The following is a 23,723-nucleotide window of genomic DNA, read 5'->3' as shown; positions in this document are numbered from 1 at the left end:
TATACTAGTTTAGTGTTAGTGAAGAATGTTTATTGTTGAAAATTAACAGTAACAGTACACCTCTTAGAGCATAACATTAATATAACAATCGATTCTAAAACAAAAAGGCACCACGTGATAATTGAAAGCGATTCGTTGCTTAACTAAACAGTATACCAGCTCACTAAACTACAGTATTCGGATCCCAAGCATACTTTGCACCGCAAGTATCCCTGAGCTGATCGAGCAGTTTCAGATCTTCCACCGGAGTTTCGAAATTAAGGGCAATGTTTTCTTCGATGCGATTTTGGGATCGTGCCTTGGGCAGAATGCCAATCTCACGCTGCAAAGCCCAGCGAAGCAGGACCTGGGCTGGTGATCGGCCGAGACGGGATGCAATGTCCACTACGACAGGGTCCTCCCGGAGGCTTGTGCTGCCGGAGGTACCGAGAGAGGAATATGCTTGCAGGAAAATGCCCTCCGATCGGCACAGCTCCAGCAGTTCCGGCTGAAAATGATGAGGATGCCACTCAACCTGGAATGGGTGAAAGAACAAACGCAAACACAAATTTTAATTATTTCAGCTACAGTATGATTTACCAACTACAGTGTTATGGGATGTACAGAGTGCGGCGGAAAAATGCGATTGGCTTAACAATGATATTTTTGGTAGTTGTTAAGCTAAATGGTTGCAGTTTTTGTCATGAGCGAGAAATCAAAAATATGTCCAAATGACAAAATGACAAGCGAGCCGAAAGATAACGCTTTGTCAGAAATGGAAAGTATTAATGATATAATCATCTTCCGTTACGAATCTGTAATTCATTTTTAACGTACCTCTTATTTTCACTTAAATGCTTATACTAATCTTTTTAAATCGGTTTATATATGAATTCTGGGCACGGAATTGGATTCATCGGAAAATTTTGGCCCGATTTCATATAAAAAAAATTATACTTACACTACCGATCATAAGTTTAAGGGCACCCCCAAAAAACCATGCAAATATGTTTTGTTCAATGATCTCTCATTTTACGTTCAATTTTCGATCTCCAAAGGTTATTTGAATGGTATGAATGGTATAGCATAAGTGTTCTACTACTACTACTTTTATTTCAAAATCGGGTCCAATCCAATTCTGAGAAAATCAATCACGATTCTTCAGAGTAAATTTTGAAAAATATTGTAACTTTGGGTGAACTTTTAGCACACAAAATTTGAAAATTATACTGAACAATTTGCCTACGAGGAAAGTTCCATTTAATACCTTTCAAATGATCTAAAGAGAACGAAAATTGGACGTGAGATATGAACATAAAAAAAATTGTCATGTCTTTTTGAGGGTGTCCTTAAATTTATGATCGGGAGTGTAAGTGCATTCTAGCCAATTTGAGGACCAAAAACAGTTTTTTTTTTATTTGCATTCCTGAAAAATATACTAATTTCGAACAAAACCGTTAATTTCATAAATAATTATAGAGACGCATGATGCTGCTTGGTAAACTCCATCATGAGAAATGCCTTGATAACTTTCTGATCGGTCATGACCAACGTACCAACAATCAATACGAAACTAACGATTTTAAATTGGCTCACCACTTTAGTAGCCTATTGGTCCCAAGCAAACGATTAACGTACCCTATTCTAGTCAAAATTCTAGTACTACGCAATGTTTGTTTTGATTCGCTATGAAAGTTTGACAGATAAAATGAGGGGTTATTGGTTTTTCCTATGTTTCGAGGGGTGAATCGATTAGCTTGGGACCGAAGAGAGTACCAGAGCTGAGCCAAAAAGTTGAGCACGTTATTTCGGGACCTTCTTGTCTTAGAGTTACCTCTATGAACGTACCTAACTGGAGTACACTTTCTGATAGAATTTACCAGTGATTAAAATAAAAATTAATATTATTTTAAAAATTCCATTTTTCGATGATACATTAGAGAAAACCTGATCAAATAATCAGATATATTTCAAAAATTATTCCCGAATATCCCTGGAACACTTTCTGATCGGTCATGACCAACGTATCTAACTGGAATTCACTTTCAGATAGAATTAATATAATAACATAATCAGATAGTGTTCCAAGGATATTGAGGAATAGTTTCTTAAAGATATCTGATCATTTGGTCAGGTTTTCTCTAATGTATCATCGAAAAAATGGAATTTTTAAAATAATATTAATTTTTATTTTAATCACTGGTAAATTCTATCAGAAAGTGAATTCCTTTCATATGACCTTTCATACGAAATACTTGTGTAATTAATGAGCAAAGTTAGCGACCACTATGATTGTGGTCCTAAAATTGAACTTAGAAAATGTTTTTCAGAAAATTTAAACAATAAATCAATCTTGTAAAAATGGCTAGAGATAGCAATTTTAGTTCTTTAATTTTGCAATGAAGAGTTTTTTTTTTCGATAGAGCGCTGCGTTATTTTGGAAAAAAAAATCGATGAAGTGAGTCATTCAAATCCGATTCACCTTAAGGGGGTATTCCCGATCTTTTTTTTCAAAAAATCAAATTTTTTTTTCACGTTTTTTTGTACTTTAGACTATATACTTTCATCCCCCCAAGCCGTTTTCCGATCAGCGAATTCGGTGTCCAGGCATAGCTGACTAATGGTAAGAACCCCCAAATGGTTTTAACTAAAGTCAAAACTTTAAACGCGTTTTTCTCGAAACCACATTTTTTTTATCGGGCGAAGATTTTTCTCAGAAACTATAAGAGATATTGACTTGAATCTTTGCGCATTTTGTTCCTTATTAAATTCTTTGGAGCTTCTCCCACTTTCAGCCAAAAATATTAACATTTAACATTGTTTGAAGCACCTTAAAGTTGCAAAAAAGCGGGCTAAAAATCGCATGTTTTTTCATATGGCCGCCATTTTGTTGATTTGCAAGATTTTTTGCTGCCAACGGGAGAAGCTCCAGAGAATCTTATGCAGATTATTATTTCATCACGAAATCTGTTTCAGATGAAGCCGTTCCAGAGAAAAGTCTTCGCCCGTCCAGGCGTTTGCGGCGAACAGGGGTCTGTTTGTCGCCATTTTGTGACGTCAATAATGTCTTTTTTTATGTCGAAAAAAAATTATTTGTAAACTTTAATGTTCAATAAACAACAATCCTAAAGAGTTAGGCGCATTACTATTCATTTTCCTTGAAAAAAAATTAATTGAAAAACAGGCCGAAAAAAGGCAAAAGATTGGGAATACCCCCTTAATCAGAGAGCGTAAGGGCGTTGTTGTGTCAACTTGGTCGTGATACATTACGAGTATGAGAGAGTGATTGTAGCTTGCTCAAAAGTGCCTGAGGATGGTCAGTTGGGGAATCCGACAGAAAATCATCACTTCTTGAAACTAATCCCGGTCGTATTTCTTTCTTTCTCTTTGCACTTTCCAAATGACATCATCACATACTAATCATCACATTTATTCAATGATGCACGGAGTGCACATTCCGAGTGCTCGGTGGAGCTAAAGAAGAGTAACATTGGACGGAAGTTTCCTCTTAGAAGATCATGGGAATACAATAAGGTAAGAAGAAACCAGAAGAGAACGAAGATCCGTGTACGGCGTTCGTTGCGAGCTGTGTGCTGAGGACGAAGCGTTTGGCGGAGGACAACAGACAAAAGCTAAAGGCTAAAGCTGCTGGAGCAAATCGTGGAATAGAGAAGTCCGGAACAGTTCGACCAGTTTTGCTGAGATCATTCAATTTTTATCTATAAATTAGGAATATGGGGAACATTGAAGGCATCTAGTGAGATCCTTCAATTAAACTATATTATATAAACCATTCACTACATCAAATATGATTGTTAAATTCACTCTTGCATAGCTCGGAGAGTTTGGTACGGTATGTCCCACGCAACCTTCCACCCCTGTAGATTCACGAAATGCATCACTGTTTAAATATATTTATGCAGTTGAAATGGGAGTTCTGGTACTTCCTAGTACTCAGCCAAACGAAACAGGAGCACGACTTGGCGTTGCAGACGGTGCTAACCGTCTTGAAGGGAAAGAACGTTTTGTTGAATCATCAGAAATGCAGGTGCAGTTCTTGGGACATCACCTTTCGGCTGAGGGAATCAGACCGGTTCAAGACAAACTAACGGTGCTGAGATCCTTCAGAACTCCAGAGAGCGTTGAAGAATTGAGGAGTTTTCTAGGACTTGCAAATTATGTCGGATGTTTTATTCCAGATTTGCGTACCGTGACAGCTCCAATGCGAAGCTTACTGCGTTCTAACACTAAAGGCCCAAACGCAATGTGGACGGAAGCGGAACGGAAACGGAAAGTTTGACAGTTGTCACAAATTACATCAAGAAGCCTAACCGATGTCGATTTGGTTCTAACTAGTTTTCAATCGGACAAGTAGGCTTACTCAGATCGGGCTTTTCCGCTGCCGCTGCCGTTCCGCTTCCGCTGCCATTGCGCTTGGGCCTTAAGGCTCTGTATCATTTGGTGGATTATTTTAACTTTTGGTTAAAATTTGACAGATGGAAAGTTATCGATTGACCCTGCTATCCGAGCTTGGTTACTTCTGACAGACAAGAAGTTAAATTTTGACAACTTTGGCTGAGTTCTTCTCGAAAACCGGTCGATCGACAGCACAGGGATTTACGAACATAGAAAATAACTTTCGAAATGTCACTTTTAACCACGAGTTGAGTTAAATTTAACTCGGCAAATGGTTCACAGCCTAAGTATGAGTGGAAGCACCAGCATCAAATATCGTTTGATGCTCTGAAAGAAATGATATGTGATATACGTACATTGAGCTATTTTAACAACTCGTTGCGGACAAGACTAATCGTACAGGGTTACTTCCACTCACTTGCTATAAAAAAATGTTTTTCCGAATTATGTTATCATGAAATATTATAATGCTAATTAGTACTTGTAAGTTACAAGAAGAGGTCATGAAGTATATGTTTGACACATAAAATCTGTCGATATTGCTTTCAGTGCGTCACAATCAGCGATTTTACGACTCGTGAGCGCTCACTCTGAGTGAACGCTCACGAATCATAAGATCGCTGATTGTGACGCGCTCAAAGCGAAATTTGCAGGTTTTATGAGCCAAACACATACTTTACACCCTCTTCCTGTTACTTACACGTGCAACACAGCATTATAACATCTAATGATTGCATCATTCCGAAAAATATTTTTTTATAGCAAGTGAGTGGAAGCAACCCTGATGTAGATGCTTATAACTGAAACCAGTTCGATTTTGTTTTGCAAACCTGGTTAAATTGTCATATTTAATTATCAAAAAAAAAAATTTGTCCAGCTCAAACCTTTGTAGGGGTAAGAGGTGGGACCATCATCATCACTCACCTGTTGCACTTGGAGCAGTACTCGTGCAATTTAGAAGTGTTGACGATGACTCCGTACCGTCCATCATCTCTTATGACAGCAAATGTTTGTCAGACTCAGAAAAGAGATACTGCCAAACAGAAAAGGAGGCGCTCGCCATAGTATGGGCAGTGGAACGGTATTCAGTATACCTACTAGGACGTCGTTTTGAGTTTGAGACGGATCATAAGGCACTCGAAACCATTTTTTCCCCCAACGTACCATGTGCCCGCATAGAAAGATGGGTACTGCGTCTCCAGGCATTCACCTTTGTCGTAAAATATAGGAAGGGCTCCAGCAATATCGCAGACCCTTTTACTCGATTGGTACAAAATGTTGGAAACGAAAAATTTGATGGAAAAAGCAATTTCCTGGTGTTGACGATTGTTGGATCAGCAGTGATTGACACTAACGAGATTAAAGATGCGTCACGCAACGATTACGCGTTTGGGTTACTGCATGATTGCCTGCAGACAGATATATGGAAGCAAACGGATGTCAAGTCGTATGAAGCGTTTAAACATGAGTTGGGATTTGTAGATGATGTTCTCGTCAGGGGAACTAAACTTGTTGTACCTCAGAAGTTGCGTAAAAGAATGCTCGATCTGGCTCACGAAGGCCATCCTGGGGAAACAGTTATGAAAAAGAGGTTAAGAGAACGTGTGTGGTGGCCAGGTGTCGATAAGGAAGTCGTCCAATATGTTCAGAGGTGCGAAGGATGTCGTCTAGTCATTTTGCCTGAAAGACCTGAGCCCATGCAACGACGCCAAATTCCTACAGACCCGTGGATAGATGTGGCGATCGACTTCCTAGGACTGATGCCCACAAGGGAATATTTGCTCGTTATTATAAACTACTACAGCAGATATAAAGAAGTTGAGATCATGACCCGAATCACAGCAAAGGATACCATAACTAAACTCAACCAACTCTTCACACGTTTAGGATATCCAGTTACAATAACACTCGACAACGCGCGTCAATTTGCTTCTGATGAGTTCGACCAATATTGTAAAGCACGCGGGATCACTCTCAACTTCACAACACCTTATTGGCCACAAGAAAACGGCTTGGTGGAACGACAAAATCATTCCTTGCTGAAAAGGCTTCAGATCAGTCATGGACTGAAAAGAGATTGGAAAGCCGACCTTCAAGATTATTTAATGATGTATTACACCACCCCACATTCCATTACAGGGAAAACCCCTACTGAGTTGGTTTGTGGCCGAACAATACGATCAAAAATTCCATCTCTTTCAGATCTTCGACATTGTCCGCGTGCTTCGGAAGTGTCTGACAGAGACCGTGTTCTAAAGGAAAGAGGAAGGCAGACAGCAGATGCTTGCCGTAACGGAAAACAATCGACCCTGAAGCCTGGTGATACAGTTTTGATGAAAAACTTGTTACCAGGTAACAAACTTACACCGAACTTCGCAGCAACCGAGTACACTGTGGTTGCGAACAATGGACCTCGGCCCTTATTACCGATATCACTTCACGGTGAAGTGACAACTTGTCACTCGCGGTGAAGTGATTCCCATTTGATTTACACGGCAATCACTTCACCGTGAGTGACAACTGGTCACTTCACTTCGTTTTCACCGTGAAGTGACACCTATAATAAGGGCCCTCGTGTGACAGTGGAGGACAACACATCAGGTAAAACATACCTAAGAAACTCATCTCATCTAAAGCAGGTTGGTAGTAATATCGACGTGCCACAACCGCCTGACGGATCCCACGAGCAAGAAATTGCTGATGCTGAAGCTCGGAAGCATCGACGCAAATATCCAGGATTACCAGATGCATTCATAGACTTTACGTTGTGAGGTGATAATTCCGGTCTATATACAACAGAAAGGGAAATGTGGTAGAGGAGTGAATCTGCTAGCCCCTCGAATGAATCTGCTAGCCCCTCGGTGGATGGTAGCGACAGGAGGTAAGGAAGACAGAGAGTGAATGGCTATCAAAGAGAGTACACGTCGGTCTGAAGATTATTAATAAAGCTGTAGTTTAATAAGTCTAATTATCGTAATTTATTCTAATACGGGTCCGAAGTACTACAAAACTCGAATCATTTCACAGAATCACCTGAAAAATGATTAGGCGTTATCTAACCTAATCATTTTCCAGAATGTTTTCTCGTACTGGTTGCGTTTGTATTAGATTAGTTTTTGGTTTCAATTAATGATATTTTGGGGAAGGAACTACTTGGTCACAATTTTTATCACCACTGAGGACAACGATAATAAAAAAAATAAATAAAATAAGGTAATTAAATTTATAAATTAATAAATAAAATTAATATAGTTGATGATGCTAATTTCAAATAACAGACTAAAGTGGTAATTTTTATACGATAGATGAGGAGATTTTTTTTTTATATTAATTTATTTGTACAGGCTCACTCGAATAAACTTTACAGAGCCGAGTTATCATTTGCATTATACATGATTAATGTCTTAAATCTAGAGTTAAAGGAATTGAACCGATTACTCGCGGTCGTCTCGAGGTTAGTGGAGATTTACAATTTTTTGGATGGGGAAAGGGAGAAGGAGGTTTGAAATATGATTTATTATACAAATATTTAATTAATCCTAAAACATGAACTTATTTCTATTCATCTTGAAAACTATAACATTAAAAAAAACTACACGCACAATACACAAACTAAACACAAGGTTAATCAAACTTACAATCTAAAGTTAGTATTCTTAAAGTAAACATATATGAGTTTCATAAACTCCAGATCACGTCTAGCCAAAATATCCCGAACTGGAACATTAGGTTGTCTACCTCGAGCCCGAAGGGAATCGCACAGCTAAGATCTGACTCCACGATGCTCAGCACAAGACCAAAGGATGTGATCGGCGTCTTGGTAACCTTGTCCACATTCACAGAGATTGCTGTCTCCCAGCCCAACACGAAACAATTGAGCGTTTAACGAATAGTGATTGGACATGAGGCGAGACATCAGACGAATGAAGTCTCGACCCACATCCAACCCTTGAACCAAGGACTCTTCGACACCTTAGGGATGATCGAGAATAGCCATTGTCCCAAACTCCCTTCACTCCATTTATTTTGCCAGCTGGCGAGCGACTGTTGCCGATAAATGAAGAAAAATTCATTGTAGGCGATTTGTCGATCGTAAATATCGCCTTGCATAGCGCCCACCTTAGCAAGTGAGTCCGCCTTCTCATTGCCCGGAATCGAGCAATGAGATGGGACCCATGCAAAGGTGATGACAAAAGATCTTAAAGATAAAGCACTCAGAAGCTCTCGTATTTTCATGAGAAAATACGAGGAGTGCTTTACCGGCCTCATGGAGCGAATAGCCTCGACAGAACTGAGACTATCCGTAAAAATAAAATAGTGATCTGGTGCAAGTGAGGCGATCATTTCTAGCGTATAGTGTATTGCCGCCAGTTCAGCAACATATACGGAGCAAGGAGCATGAGATGAGGAGATGAAAGTATAGAATTGATAGTTCCGTTAGAGTACGGCATTGTGAAAATTGCATATAGAGTAGAAAGCAAGCTACGACAACTTTAGGAAGGTACAAATCGGTTTTATCATCTCTCTTTACCAAACTCCCTTTTTGGAGAGGGATGGTGAGGAGTGCCCCCCCCCCTCCGCCAGCACTGGCAAAAAGAGATGATCACCTACACGCTCAAGTGCCGACGATGTGTTTGAAACAGTTCTACCGATTTTCACCGCACTCCAGTTGTTATCTGAAGGAAGCAGGGCTGGTAGCGATCACTGCTGTCAAAAATAGTGATTTTAGTGACCATGTTGAAGAAATAAGTGACTTATTTAGTGACTTATAGTTGTAAAAATAGTGACTAAAAAGTGACCCTGAATTGAATTAAAAGTAAATTTTAATGAAAACTCTTAGAAATTTCTGAGGAACACAACTCCTGTGAGCTTCAGAGGAAAATTCCAAGGGCATTCTGAACATAATTTCATAAACTTTGTGGGAGAAAACGAATCCGGAGCAAATAACTCCAGGACACTTTAAAAGAAATTCGGAAACTCAACTCAGGAGAGTTTGCCAAACAAATTATGAGAAGAAATCTAAGGAATTTGTGAGGAGAAATGCCAATGAATTCTTAGGAGACTTTCAATGTGAGTAGAATTCCAAGGGAAGGAGTGAGATTGAAAAGGAAATCTGAAATGAATTCAATGAATATTTGGAGAATCTTTCGAAAGGGTTTATTTTTGTGGAGAACTTCAAGGTAATTCCAAGGAAAACTAAAAGAAAATTGAATTCGGTAGATAGCTTCACCAAAATTTTGAGGAAGATTTCAATAGAAATCTCCGTTGAATATGGAATGGACTATTCTGAGGTTTTCAGAACTACTTGAAAGTTCCCAAATGTTTCCTGAAGTTAATGAAAGTGCCTTGAAGTTCTTTTGTAGTTTGCTAAACTAGCCTGAGCCTCAAAATACTTCTCATCAAATTCTTAAACTTCTTTAAAGTTTATGTGACTTCTCTAATGTTAACGGAACTGCTCTGAGGTTCTCTTTTCTTTTCTGAAATTATCAAAACTTTTCTAAAGTTTTTGCAGTTCTCAGGAGGCTTGTTGTACTGTGGTGAATTTAATTGAACAGTTCTAAAACTTATGCGAAGACTCCAATTAACTTTTTAACGTCTCCGAAGTTATCTGAAATCAGGGAACTGCTTTAAATATCCCACTAATTTTCTGAAACTAATGGAACTGGCCTCTCCCTGAAATTCCTCCAATTTTACTAGATTACTAAAATTTTTTCAAATGCTCCCGCATTTTGCTAAAATTTCTCGATTTTTTTCAATTAATGGAACTTTGTTGATGTTCTCTAATCAACTTAGCTAAATTTTTGCATTTTTTTAAAGTTCTCTGAAATCTCTATGATATAACACCAGAAATTCTCTCGAAGCTGTGCAGAAGTTTCCGGAAATTCCCTTTGATCTGTCTTGATGTTCTCGATGCTTTCATAAAGCTCTCAATTCAATTAAAGATCTCGGTTCTGCTCGAAAATAAATGGCATTCCCGTAAGCACATTTAAATTTCCCAGAAATTCTCTGGACTTCTGTTAAGTTCCTGAAATATTTTTAAAGTTTTCATAAATTCTCTGTACTTCCTCCAATTCTCGGAACATGTTAAGGGTTCTCGATTTTTTTTTCAGCATATCATGGAACTATACTGAATGTTTCTAATTTTACGATTATAGATGTTTAAACTGCCCCAAAAGTCTGGACTAAAGTTACGGGAACTGCTCTTAAGATCTGAAATTCCCCAAAGATCTCTAGATCTAGCTTTTCTGAGGTGCTTAGAACTCCTTAAAAAATTTCCCCAATACCCCTCAAGTTTTCTATATTTCTTAAGTTCGCTTGACACCTGTGAAGTTCTCTGAAATTCTAGGAACTTCATAAAAGTTCCTGAAATTTTTTGGATGCTAAAAGAACCGCTTTGAGGTTCTTAAGCTTCTAGTAAGTTCCCCATATTTTCAGCGTGTTAACTTCCCTTATGTTCCCGCAGTTTGTTTATGGAGATTCACCGAAATTCTCAGCATTCCTTTCATTCCTCAGAACGTCTCCAAAGTTTCTACAATTGTTGTGAAGTTAATGGGACTGCAATGAAGATGTCTCATCTTTCATTAAGTTCGTAACGAACTTGAAATAAATCATTTATTTGTTTTCCTTAATTCAGGCACTTTGAAAATTTTACATATATTGTACTTAAACTTGGAATACGAAACTTCAAGACATTGAATATTTTTAGATCTTGGACTTACTCCAATTAAGTACGTTTTTTTAACTTTTTTAAAGTGAGAAACTTCAACATTCAATGGATTTGATTGTAAAACTATTTCTTTAAAACTGATTGCCATGTCTTAAAAACGGTTGAGTTGATTACTGTTGTTTTTGATCTTCGAAAAAAACATTTTTTGAACGCATTTTAAAAATAGCTTTCTTATTATAAGCCTGGAATTTATCCATTAAAATTCTGGAAAAACCTGGAAAATACAGGGTACAGATAGAGAAAGACGATTAAACGTCACAAAGAATGATCAATTTTGAAATAAATTCGCGCTAAAAAAAAGTTGAAAATAGTGACTGATTACAAGAAAAAGTGACTTCAGTGACTTGGCCTTAAAAAAGGAGACTTTTTAGTGACTGGCTTGAAAAAAGTGATCAAGTGATAACTAACTAACCAATTAGCATCTTCACCTATGTAAATCGTTGACTTCACGCAGAAGTAATACTAAACATATAGTCAAAGTAAATAAAATTAAATGTAAATAAAATTATCATATGAAGTACCGTTCTTCTCAGTGGTGATCTCCTAGTCAGTCATACTTATTAATAAATTTCAGTGATTAATATTTCCATGAACTTGAATGAAATTCCCTGAGATTCCCTAATTTTCCGGGTTCAATGAGTGACAGAAAATAACGCATACTAAAATGTATCAGGTAGGGGAATTGGATGTAATGTCGGCCTGAATGCCCCTAATTTTGGCCCACACTTACATTCAGCAATCGACTCAATTTTCAATAGCGACCAAAAATATTCATTAGTACCGTCCCAATGACACGTTCATCTAGATAAAATTGATAAAAAGCAGATTTTTAGCGATGGGCCCAATCTTAGATCCACAGGCCAACATTAGCCATTTCCCCTATGTTCTTAAAATAACTATTTAAAAAAAAGACAATTAGAAAATTCCTTGAGTGTTGAGAATTCCCGGTTTCCTTTTTTATTAGTTAGTAGACACCCTGAATTTCTATAGTATTTTTTTTTTGTCTTATTCTTCTTCTTCTTCCTGACATGATAACTTCAATATGGAATTGCCTTATGTATCTTTCTATTACTTGCTGGGTGAATCCAAACCAGCAACTTTTCTTCACAATGGCATCATCAAAATAAAAAAAAATTTGGCATTTTTAAATATTAGCATTTAAAGTTTTGAAATGAACAACACTGGCAGGGTACCCAATGTGTTTATTAAAAATCGGACAAAAGCGGAGGGGGGCAGTCCCCAGAACAGGTGAGTTGGCCGAATGTCACAAAACTTTGGATTTTTTTGGTTATGGCCTAAAATAATTAGACCCGCCAAGTTTGGTTCAAATCGGAGAGGGTCGATGCATTTGCTCGGGCACTTGAATGGAATGACCCATACACAAAAATGTTACCAGTGAAAAGCCAGCCAGGACGAAAATGTTTAACCCCCGCTACAGAACAGCTCATTATGGAAGCTCTTTATTTGTAAGAGGTATTAATATCTGGAATAAGTTACCCTCCTTTTTCCCAATAATTGATTCAGCAGTGGGATTGAAAAGAGTGTGTTTAGAGTATTTCGGTGAGGGTTTTTTTTTTAAGTTGTTTAAATCTGTTGTTCTTAAGTTTATATACAGTTCGTGAGGTATACAATCAGCAGCATAATAAATTACGTGTAATGAACATGGACGATGGAAGGCATTACATAATAATTAAGTGTCCGGATTTTAATGCTTTACGGTACATAGAAACCAATTTGAATTTGATTACTGTTTGTTGAACAACCATGTAGCTATAAACATGGAGCTTATTATTCTGTTTAGAAGCATCAGAATAATCGATTTTTTTTTGCATCATTACCAACGACACGATTACTTGGTTAACCCCAATCATCTATATACCATTTTAAATCAAGGTGAGCAAGCTTATAATTACGAAAAGCAGGTCAACTGCTGGGATCCATGTGAACTCTTGATACTCAAGCAGTGATTATAGCGCTGTACTAATGATTGCAAACCACAGCAAAAAACAGTTGTTGGATATTACACAGCAACAAATGCACATAGGTCTTTCCATCGGTCGTGTAATATTACGATGTATGGTGTACACAGAATTGGCGAACAAATTTACATCCATGGATGTAATATTGTACTTGCTTTTTGCAATAACATCAATATTTCATACGCGAACATGAATTATGTTGATGCATATAACGAAAACGGGATATCACGATCACAAATGTTCCTGCAAATTGCACACATTTTAATATTTTTATTTATTGTCGTCGATTTCAGTTACAAAATATTCCAAATAAAAAATTAATTAACTGGCTAAGCATGAAAACATTTTTTTTTATCCTGCAGAGGGTCACCTCACCTAACTCGCAGTGCAGAATAGGCCTGATTGTGAACTCTGTTCGCTTTCTAGTGCATCTAAGTTTATCAACATACATCACGACACAGGGCATATCTTGGTGAAGGTCCCTTAGAAGCCTAATTCCGCATAGTCAATCACACGAATCTATAGTGTGCCATGATAGAAGCATACTACGAGGATTATACGTTAAGAGTTTTGCATAATGTGGCACATTGTCCGATTCCTTAGCTCAATCGAGAGATCGGCCTACCCTTTGAAGCAAGGTGGGCAGTAATGAAAATTAAAAGAAAAAATGTCCATTCTAGTAACAATGCACAGAAATATACTATTTCTTCGTAAATTCTGTGCCTCTATACACTACCAAAACGGGGACCAGAACACTAAAGCAGGTTTTCATTATTCGATACCTGAGGTATACTACAATTCGTACTGGATGACCTCACAACTGAATGACCCAACAAAAAAAGTCAGCAGCCACACACTGTGTAATTAAGGAACAAACCCAAGGGATATGAGCATACCTGGTTGACAGCTGGCCGCACGCCGTTGCAATCAGCTAGCAGTTCCCGAATGTGCTTGACGGTATAGTTCGAAACACCGATCGACCGACACTTGCCTTCGCGATGCAGTCTAGACAGAACGTTCCATGTACACTTGCGATACTTAACATTGTCTGGATGGGATACCTGAAGCCCTGCAAATGATAGTTTAATAATCACACAAGACTCTTTCTCCCTTCTGATAGGACGAAAAATTAAAACAATGCGTAACAGTCCATTTAATGTGACATAACATTCACGGACTTTTTTTAAAAAATGGATTGAGTTTAACGAAAATCAGCTTACCGCTAACACCGGGCCAATGAACGAGGTAAAGGTCAATATATTCAGTTTGTAAATTGGCCAATGACTTTAACACGAGCTCCTCCACGAACGGTTCGCCTTTGTTTACTTGAGATACTAAAGAAACGTGAGTGAAGTTGATTGTAAAGAATTAATGAACGCTATGCAAAAATGTTCGTTTTTCCGTAATCCAACTTACTTAGCTTCGAGGTAATGAAGATGTCTTCTCGCTTCAAATTGTACTTAGGCAGTAATTTCTTCAGAGCGTTTCCAATGTGCTCCTCATTGCGATAGACTACGGCAGTGTCTGTCCAAAGGATTTGATTTAAGGAATAGAATATTAGTTTCCAGAACACCACAAGCACCCACATCCAAGCATAAGTTACTAACCGATATGACGATAACCAGCCTTCAGCGCATAATCCAGCGTTTCGTAGATTAACTCACTACCGTAAATTTGGTACGTACCAACTGTAAGTTTTGGGTAAATGAACAGTGTTTATGGTTCGAATTTAAAATTATTCTAGTAATATTGAAGCGAAATGACGAAACACTCCGTAGGAACGAGCTGCATCGAAAGTGAATGTCGGTCGTTTAGAATTGAATCAATCATTTAATGGAAATTTACATGCAGCAGAATGAATAAGTAATTTCGCTTTTAAAATTACGTACTTGTACTTAAGTTTCGTTCGAAAAGGAATCATAAAAGAAACTTGCAGGCAGGTAAAATAGAGTTATCAGAATGAGGTACTTACATCCAATCAGAGGAATCAAATGTCCTGAGTTTAGTTTGAATGTTGAATTCATGATTCACAGATAGACTTAAAAACTTACTGAACACTTTCGACTATCAAAAATTCACAGGGCAAATGACTCACACCGCACCGAGACGTTTGCACGAAAAGCACGTTCAATCGGCGGACAACAAACCTAAACTGCGGAGCGATAACGAACTGTCAATCTTTCTACCGTCATTGCATGAGTGTGTGCCACTAAATGGAATATTTAAAAATAGCGATATAATACAGACGCAACAGGTTTCATGTGTAGCAGTGGCGCACGGCAGAATGTGTCGATGCAGCGAAGGAAAAGATTCTTCTGACGCCACGAAGTTGTTCAACTATATGAGGAAAGACATTTGAATTGACAGTTTGAAACACAATGCTCACACTTAGAAATAACTAATTTTACTGCGAGACGTAATCCATATTGGACCTAAATCATGGAACGTAAACAAACATTTCATGTAAAATTAAGTGTTCTCAAACCGAAACATAAGCAAGTTGACGAAAAGAACGTTTGATTGAATTGATTTTCTAGTTTCTTTCAACTGATTCTTAACCGAAATTTACATGACTTTTTCGTGGTGTGCTTGTAATGATGTATCTTTAAAAATAATATCCAAAATCGTCCCTACATGAATACAACATTCATATTGCTGATTGCATCTGAAACTGGGACAGAAATGCAAAAAGTGTGATAAAAGTGCACGGTTCCGCCAAATCGTTTTATTTATTTATTTATTTATGGGGAAAAGCCTATTTGGCAAATATTTGCGCAAATAGGCGTAAAAACCCCATATATTTTCAAAATACAAGGAACAATATAGAAAGGACAGAAAAACACATCAATTATAAAAATAAACACCGAATAATAATAATAATACTACGGCCTTCATCATAAAAAAAAAATAACCTCGCATGGAGTTGTCCTTGGATCAGTCGAGGCCGTCATCGCAGAGTTGATCTGGAACAAAAAAGGAAACAGGTAGCAAAATTCATCAGATGTACATTAATGGACAGCTACTCACCGTCTTGCAACAATTTGCTGATTGGAAGCAGTTGCATGTGTCGAACCGTATCGTCACCTATCCAGCAGACTACGTTGAATCCGTTGACGAAATGTTTCCACTGTGCAGTTGAAATCGAAAAAAAAACATAGAATTCATTGAAACGGGCAGACATGAACCGTATTGGATCATGTAATCCGTAATTAGCTGCACGGGGTCTGAGATGCAGGAAACTTCTCGATCGTAGAACTCGTTCAGGTGCATAGATTTCGAATGCAGCCAAAATCCCGGGAGAGTTGATTTCGCTTGTCAGCACTTTTGCTGCAAAAACTGCCTGGTTAATCTTCCGCCTCCGTTCAAGAGTTGCAATACCCAGTAGTTGGCAACGATCTTCGTAGGGTGGAAGGTTCGTAGGATCGTACCAAGGAAGGTGGCGAAGAGCGTAACGAACGAATTTCCTCTGAACAGACTCGATCCTCGCTATCCAAACTGTTTCATACGGACACCATACTACTACACCAAATTCCAAGATCGATCGCACAAGAGAACATAGGGTAACCAACTTGAATTGGACCCCTACATATTTTGGACCCTTTTCATATATTTTCCTCGCTTACTGTCTAGTTTCTTCAAATTCATCTGGGTTGATGTTGTAATTACATTCTTTCAATTACTTACTCTGTCTCAAGATCATTAGTTCACCTCAAATTGCTTACAATTGCTCAATTTATGCAGTTTTAGAAAATATTATCGAAAAAGTTTCATGTTTCGACGTTTGTCAAGAGGAATCGGCGTTAGTGTATTTGTTTTAAATTTGGTCTAAAATATACAATTCAATGATTTTTTTATCAAATCAGTTTATCTGACTTTGGAAGATGTATTTCACGTGTTTATAAAGATTTCACCTTAAGATTTTACTTAAAAAGTATTAAATAAAAAGTGTCCAAAAAAGATCGTAAAAAAATGTTACCAACTTATTTTGGACACTTATCAAATGAGAATCATCAAAAGAGCGACAAAACAAATTCCGGTTGGTCGATCGTGCTATTATCTCAGATTTCTGATTAAATTGGTAAGTAAATCAATCAAAATTATATGAATTCATTGTTTTTAAATATATTTCTTGTTTATCAGGCGTTTCAAAATGGGAAAAACGGCAAAACACGTAGAGTGGTCCACTCTGAGTTTTCCTAGTTTTCCTAGTTCCTAGTTTTCCACAAAAGTTTTCCTATCTCCCAAACGCATTTAACTAAGGGGTTGTTCATAAACTACGTAGACGCTTTAGGGGGGTGGGAGCGCTTGGCAGATGTCTACGGTCCATACAATTTTTTTAAATTTTGTGTTTGAGACTGTCTTGTGCAGAAGGGGGGGGGGGGGTTGAAATCTCTCAAAAACCGTCTACGTAGTTTATGAACAGCCCAAACAAAAAATAATATGGACTGCAAGCATAGAGTCAGGTCTCCGTATTAAGATTTACTTCTGAATGATTTTTTTTTATGGTATGATCAGTTGTTTCCTTATGTTATATTATATTTCCTCCGTTACTCGCACCAACTTTTGTAACACGAGTACTAACGCGTTGTACTTTGTACAACAGTGTGAGTTTTCCATTTCCATTTTGCAGCCGAGCTACCAATCGATCTGAAATCAACGAGTATTCCTCAAAAAACTTGCTTTTAACTAAACAAGCTAAATATTTATTACAGTTAACCCCCAAAATATGCGGATAATAGAGAAAATGTAAATGGAAACCGCGTAAATGGTGTCCATACTACGAGGGTTCTGACTTAATTGGCTACAACATGGAATATCTCGAGATCCTGACGAGATAGAAAGTTACTGTCTTTGCCAAAGTAGTTCTAGAGATCATAACCTTTTTGCTGGTGGACAGTAGTTCAAAATTTACTCACTACATAGCGCTAGTATACATGTGATATATCTCGAAATCCTGACACGATAGAAAGTTACTGTCTTCGAAAAAGTTGTTCAGGAGTTCAAAGCCTATAGTTCAGAATTTTTTCACTATATGGTTCTAGTATATACGTGAAATTCTCATATAAAATATCTCGAAATCCTGATCATATAAAAAGTTACTGTCTTGGGAAAAGTTGTTCAGGAAGTCAAGGCCTTTTTGCTGGTGGACTTAAGTTCAGAGTTTTCTCACTTTGCAACGCAAGTATACATGAGGAATTCTCGCATATAAAATATCTCTAGATCCTGACCAGACAGAAAGTTACTGTCTTCGGCAAAGTTGTTCAGGATGTTAGGATCTTTTCGTTGGTGTACAGTAATTCAGAATTTTCCCTTTACGTGGCACTAGTATGCGGGTCATTCAGAGATATTTTATATGCAAGGATTTCACGCGTCTTTCAACGTCACCTAGTGAGAAAATTATGTACTTTCCACCAACGATAGGGTTTGATCTCCTGGACAACTTTGCCGATTACAGTACATTTTTAGCAGGTCTTGAGATATATCATATGCGAGAATTGCACGTATATACTAGTACCATGAAGTGAAATATTCTGAACTACCGTCCACTAGCCAAAAGGCTTTGATCCCCTGAACAACTTTGCCGAAGACAGTAACTTTCTATCTGGTCAGGATCTCGAGATATTCCATGTTGTAACCAATTAAGTCAATCCCACGTAGTATGGACACCGTTTACGCGGTTTCTATTTACATTTTCTCTATTATCCGCATTTTGGGGGTTAATTGTAATGAAAGTTTAGCTTTTTTTGTTCAAAACATGTTTTTTGAGGAATACAAGTTGGTTTCAGATCAATTGGCAGCAACAAAATGGCAATGGAAAACTCATATGTGTTGTACAAAGTACAACAGCGCGAGTAACAGGGGGTTAACTTTTATGCATACCGTAAAACGGGGTGTAATTGATCAGCGGGGCAAAATTGATCGCTGAAATTTCTCGTGATATTTTTTCATGTGTAACATGTTTTTCGTTACTAAGCGTACGAATGTATCTTTGTATACATTGTAAAAATATTATGCATAAGTACAATATTGGGTATACTCAGCGATCAAATTCACCCCGCTGATCGATTTCACCCCGTTTTACGGCACATTCTTTAAAAATTTTCCCACCTAGACGGACCTAACAAATGCGAGATAGGAAGAAGGGACCGTCGTAATTAATTTTAGGCTCATAGGTTGAAAGAACTTCAGCATGTCCAAAATATATTCGTTTCCATTCAGTGTGTCCAAAATATATTATGGACACTGTCCAAAATCAAGTGGAAGGGTCCAAAATATGTGAATATCATGATGTGAAAAAAATTATTTTTCGAGTATATATCAATAAATAAAACATCTAGTGACATTTTACATCCAAGATGAGTAGCTTTCGAGCACAACCGCATGTAAATTGCATAATAATAATAAACAAATAATATTATTTTGACATAAACGTGATCTCACTTCCTCTAGGGGTCCAAAATCAGTTGGTTACCCTAATAGAGCTGTCAGCCAGGTAGGATCCCGAAACTCATCAGAGATCTTAAAGATGAATCCGAGTTGCCTGTTAGCTTTGGCTATGATATCCGTGTAATGTAGCTTAAATGTCAAAGCAGAATCAAGTGTAATTCCTAGATCACGAACGTTGTCCACACGCTGCAGAGGTTGGTTATCGATCGTACAATTGAATGCAATAGGTTTTAGCCTGAGTGGTGCGAAGTGAAATTTTCTTCATGTTGGTAGTGTTGAAATAAACGTTTCATCACCGTCGGTTGGTAGAGAGAAGTGTCAAACGGCTTTTTGTGCAGAGCCGATTCGTGACTTTGTGATTGTTTGTTGACATTGTTCATAGCTGGAGTTTTTACGGAGTGGAATAAAATTCAGAATGAAGTGTTTTGCTCACTTTTGCAATTATAAAGATGGACACGACGAAAAGCGAAGCCTATTCAGGTTTCCCAAGGATTCAGCAGTACGAAAAGAGTGGCTCAGTTTCTCAATTTTCAAATCAAACCCAGTGACCGGTTGTGCAGTATTCATTTTGATAAAAATTGTGTAAAACATCTGAATTCAGTTGCTTATCGTGATAAAAATACACTGCGAACATATGATGATGGTCCATTTATCAGTGAAACAATTGACGAAAGTGATAAAGTTGTTAACGATGAAGATTGGTGATCGCCGGAACTGGAAAATATTGCAAAGCAAAGGTGAGACATTTTTTTAAATTGAATTTGAAATCAACAAACAAAATAGGGTAGAGAGCCTTTGCGGCCTAATCCCCCATTGTTGGTCTATCGTGCAGGAAGAATTAAAAATAGTGTCGGACCTCCAATGGCAACGATTTGACTTCCCTCCAAATCGTGTGAAACTCGAACATGAAAACTCTATAGAACCCCCGTAGAACCTCGCTGGCAGCAACTAAAATTTCCACTGAAACCTCTTCTGTCGCGGGAAAAATCTGTTGAAATTTCCTGGAACTTTTGTACTATCATCACAAATCTCCTTAGAACGTTCTCCGAAGTCACAGTCGTTCCTGAGCGAAAAAAAATCGGAGGGGTTTTTTTCAGCGCAGGAGTCTACTTTGGTCCAAAATACGCAATAATACTGTTATTTTTAATTGTTTGAGTCGTTTCGAATCACGTTTTTAAAAAGATCAAAAACATTACTGGAAAATATTTATTTTTTATTTTGGACGATTACAATACTTCTATCTATTTCAACGAACCACAATGATAAAAAAGTGGTTCGATTTGACAGCTCGAAAGTGGTTCGATTTTGAGGTTCGTCTTCGCACCACTCAGGTTTTAGCTTGCGATGGAAAGTGATGATATTGCATTTTTGAACACTTAACGTGAGAAAATTCCTAGAGCACCACTCTTCGAAACTATCGATCAGGTGCTGCAACCGCAGGCAGTCAGTGAAGCATCGCACTACCACGTACATCTTGACATCGTCTGCATAGAATGACCGGCAGCCAGTTGGAAGTATCAAACCGATTTCGTTAATGAATGTGGAGAATATCAGCGGTCCCAAATTGCTGCCTTGAGGAACGCCTGAGTTGTTGTCTTCGGAGCACTTATTGCTTGCATCATAAGGAATAAGTGCACCGAAGACACCAAAACGATTAGACGTAAACTTGCAATTTTATCACTCTTTTGACGTAGGACTACGTCTTTGATTTCTATATGGGGGTACACTTTGTGAAAACCGAAAATGGAACATGTAACCCGATCCTCGGGCACGCTCCCAACAACCACACCACTGTGTGGTGGTGTTCGGTCGTCGAAATTAGTAACAGCAGTAGCAGTGCTTTCGGCATGTGGCGTTGAAAATTGTTCTCCAGTAACAACGAAAAGCTGCCTGCAAGCAGCGAGCTGCAGAGCCTACATAAACAACTATCAAAGGAGGAAGAAGCTGCACCGCTATGCTATGGATCGGAATCAGTAGCTCTTCGTGAGTCGCTGCGGGTCGGTCATCTATGCCAAGCGTGTCACCATCGCTCCAAACAACATACAGCTCGACAGCCTCATCCGTGTTGAACACCCAACTCAGAATTACTCAACGGTCCTTTTCAGGGCCACCAAAAATTTGTTAAAGAGTATTATTTGGACATTGGTCAAGGTCATCAGTTCTCGCAAGCAGCTAGCTATCAAGGCTCAACCTGTCTATAGAAGGTGTGGAATTGTAGGTCTGAATATATTGGTACAATTAATTTTCCTCGGCTTTCATTCCGCACGATTCGTTTCTTTCGTTAAATCAATCACCCTTGTAGTGACGTCGAAATGATTGTTTCAATCGGCGCTTACATATGAAATTTAATGTGGATTATAGAATTTTTTGTATGTTACCAAAATTTATGAATCGTATGCCACTAAATGTTGAGATAATTTATTGATTATTGAATTATCACACTGTAAACCATGAAAAAGCAATCTGTTTGTGAGTTTTTGCATGTTTTCAAGTAAGGAGTTATCTTAAAAAAAAAACAAATCGCCAGCTGGTATTTCCCGGCGACTTTACAAATAAATACAATCAAACAAAATCATCATGCAGAACTAGCTAGGATTTGTTTTACTTCATGTTTCACAAAATTGCTTTCGAGTGTTAAGACATCGTCTCCCGCAAAGTTTACATTTTCCCCTCTACCAACACATACATCAGGGCTAGATAGATCTCCACAGGATCTATATAATCCACGCAATTTAAAAAAAAAAAAAACAAAATGCACAGCATTACGAAAAGAGATCAGGTTTCGACCAATAGCATATAGATTTTAATTCTAAACAAGCCAAACGATTGGAAATTTATCTACCAAGCTAAAGAGTTCATTTAGTTAATTATCAATAGGTCACTATTGAAAAATACCAAATGTCCAACTGTTGCAATGGTGATCAAAATTATCACCGAATGTCTGAAAACAGCGCATTCCCTAACACAGACTTAAAAATCGAATTCGATGCGGTCTCACTGAACGGTGCTCATTCAATCACCGTAAGTGGTGGTGTCCAGTCCAGCAGCAGCAGTAGTAGCAGTAGCAGCAGTAGGTGGAGTGCTTTCAACATCAACAACAACAACGGAAGGCTACCTGCAAGCAGCGAGCGCAGAGCGCATATGAGCAACCATAGAGAAGGAGGAAGAAGTCCCACCGCTAGGCTAGGATCGGAATCAGTAGCTCGTCGTGCTCAGCTCAGCATTACTCAACCATCACTACAAAACGGTCCTTTTTAGGACCACCATAAATTTGTTAAAAGTATTATTTGGAACATTTCTCGCGTCACTTTTCAAATAGACCAATGTAACATCAAAAAAACAAACCTTTCTTCTGAGGATGTAATTTATTTATTTATTTATTTATTTCGTCAACCAACGTAGACTAGTACAACTAATACAGTTTTGTTTTCTTAAATATATATTTATATAAAAAAAGTAGTGTCAGTTTCTTGTCTTTTCTTTTATGAGTTGTTATTTCTTATGGAATAAAAATATTGCTTTAGTTTATGCCGAGACATTGTAAAGTCAATGGTTTCGCAGTGTTTATTGTAAGAGGCCATCATGCGGTTTAATGGTCCATATTTTGCATAATTTGTGCGATGATGTTTTATGGCAAATAAATTTCTATTTCGGAGTTGCCGAGTGGGTGCATGGAAATTTAATTTTGATAAAAGTTCTGTTGAGTCAATTCGCTGCGAAACGATATCATTTACAAATGAAACCATTGCATATTCACGACGCTCTTTTAATGTTTGTATGTTTATAAGCATGCAGCGTGCTTCATATGATGGAAGAGGAAATGAAGTCCAACCTAATTTACGAAGAGCGTTTAATAGAAATTGTTTTTGTACTGATTCTAATCTTTCTTCGCGCGTGATTGAAAATGGAGACCATACAATGCTGCAATATTCCAGTATTGACCTCACATAGGCAATATATAGTGTTTTAATTGTGTAAGGGTTCTGAAAGTTATAGCAAAAGCGCTTGATAAAGCCTAGCATGTTATTTGCCCTGTGAATAATTGTATTGTAATGGTCAATGAAAGTTAGCTTAGAGTCTAAGATAATTCCTAAATCCCTAACTCTTTCACATTTGTCTACAGTTTGATTTCCTAATGCAATTGAAATGTTTGAAGTTGTTCTTTTTCTACTAAA

At 37.8% G+C, this 23,723-nt stretch overlaps 1 protein-coding gene across 1 annotated transcript; it reads right to left on the bottom strand.

The window, feature by feature from the left end:
- Positions 1-8: 8 nt before the first annotated feature.
- Positions 9-15,261, bottom strand: LOC135709889 (uncharacterized). The gene is made up of 6 exons (XM_065232338.1): positions 15,074-15,261; positions 14,709-14,789; positions 14,518-14,625; positions 14,322-14,435; positions 13,998-14,170; positions 9-514 (listed from the first exon to the last, which is right to left on the bottom strand). Exons 1-6 carry the CDS (start codon positions 15,123-15,125, stop codon positions 164-166), a joined length of 879 nt encoding a protein of 292 aa, XP_065088410.1. The 5' UTR covers positions 15,126-15,261; the 3' UTR covers positions 9-163.
- Between the last annotated feature and the right edge of the window lie 8,462 nt (positions 15,262-23,723).

This window comes from Ochlerotatus camptorhynchus, unplaced genomic scaffold (genome assembly GCF_037179485.1).
Source record: "Ochlerotatus camptorhynchus isolate MF236.1 unplaced genomic scaffold, CSIRO-AGI_Acam_v1.1 ptg000367l, whole genome shotgun sequence".
NCBI lineage: Eukaryota > Metazoa > Arthropoda > Insecta > Diptera > Culicidae > Ochlerotatus > Ochlerotatus camptorhynchus.
This window is presented reverse-complemented; position numbering and strand designations above follow the sequence as displayed.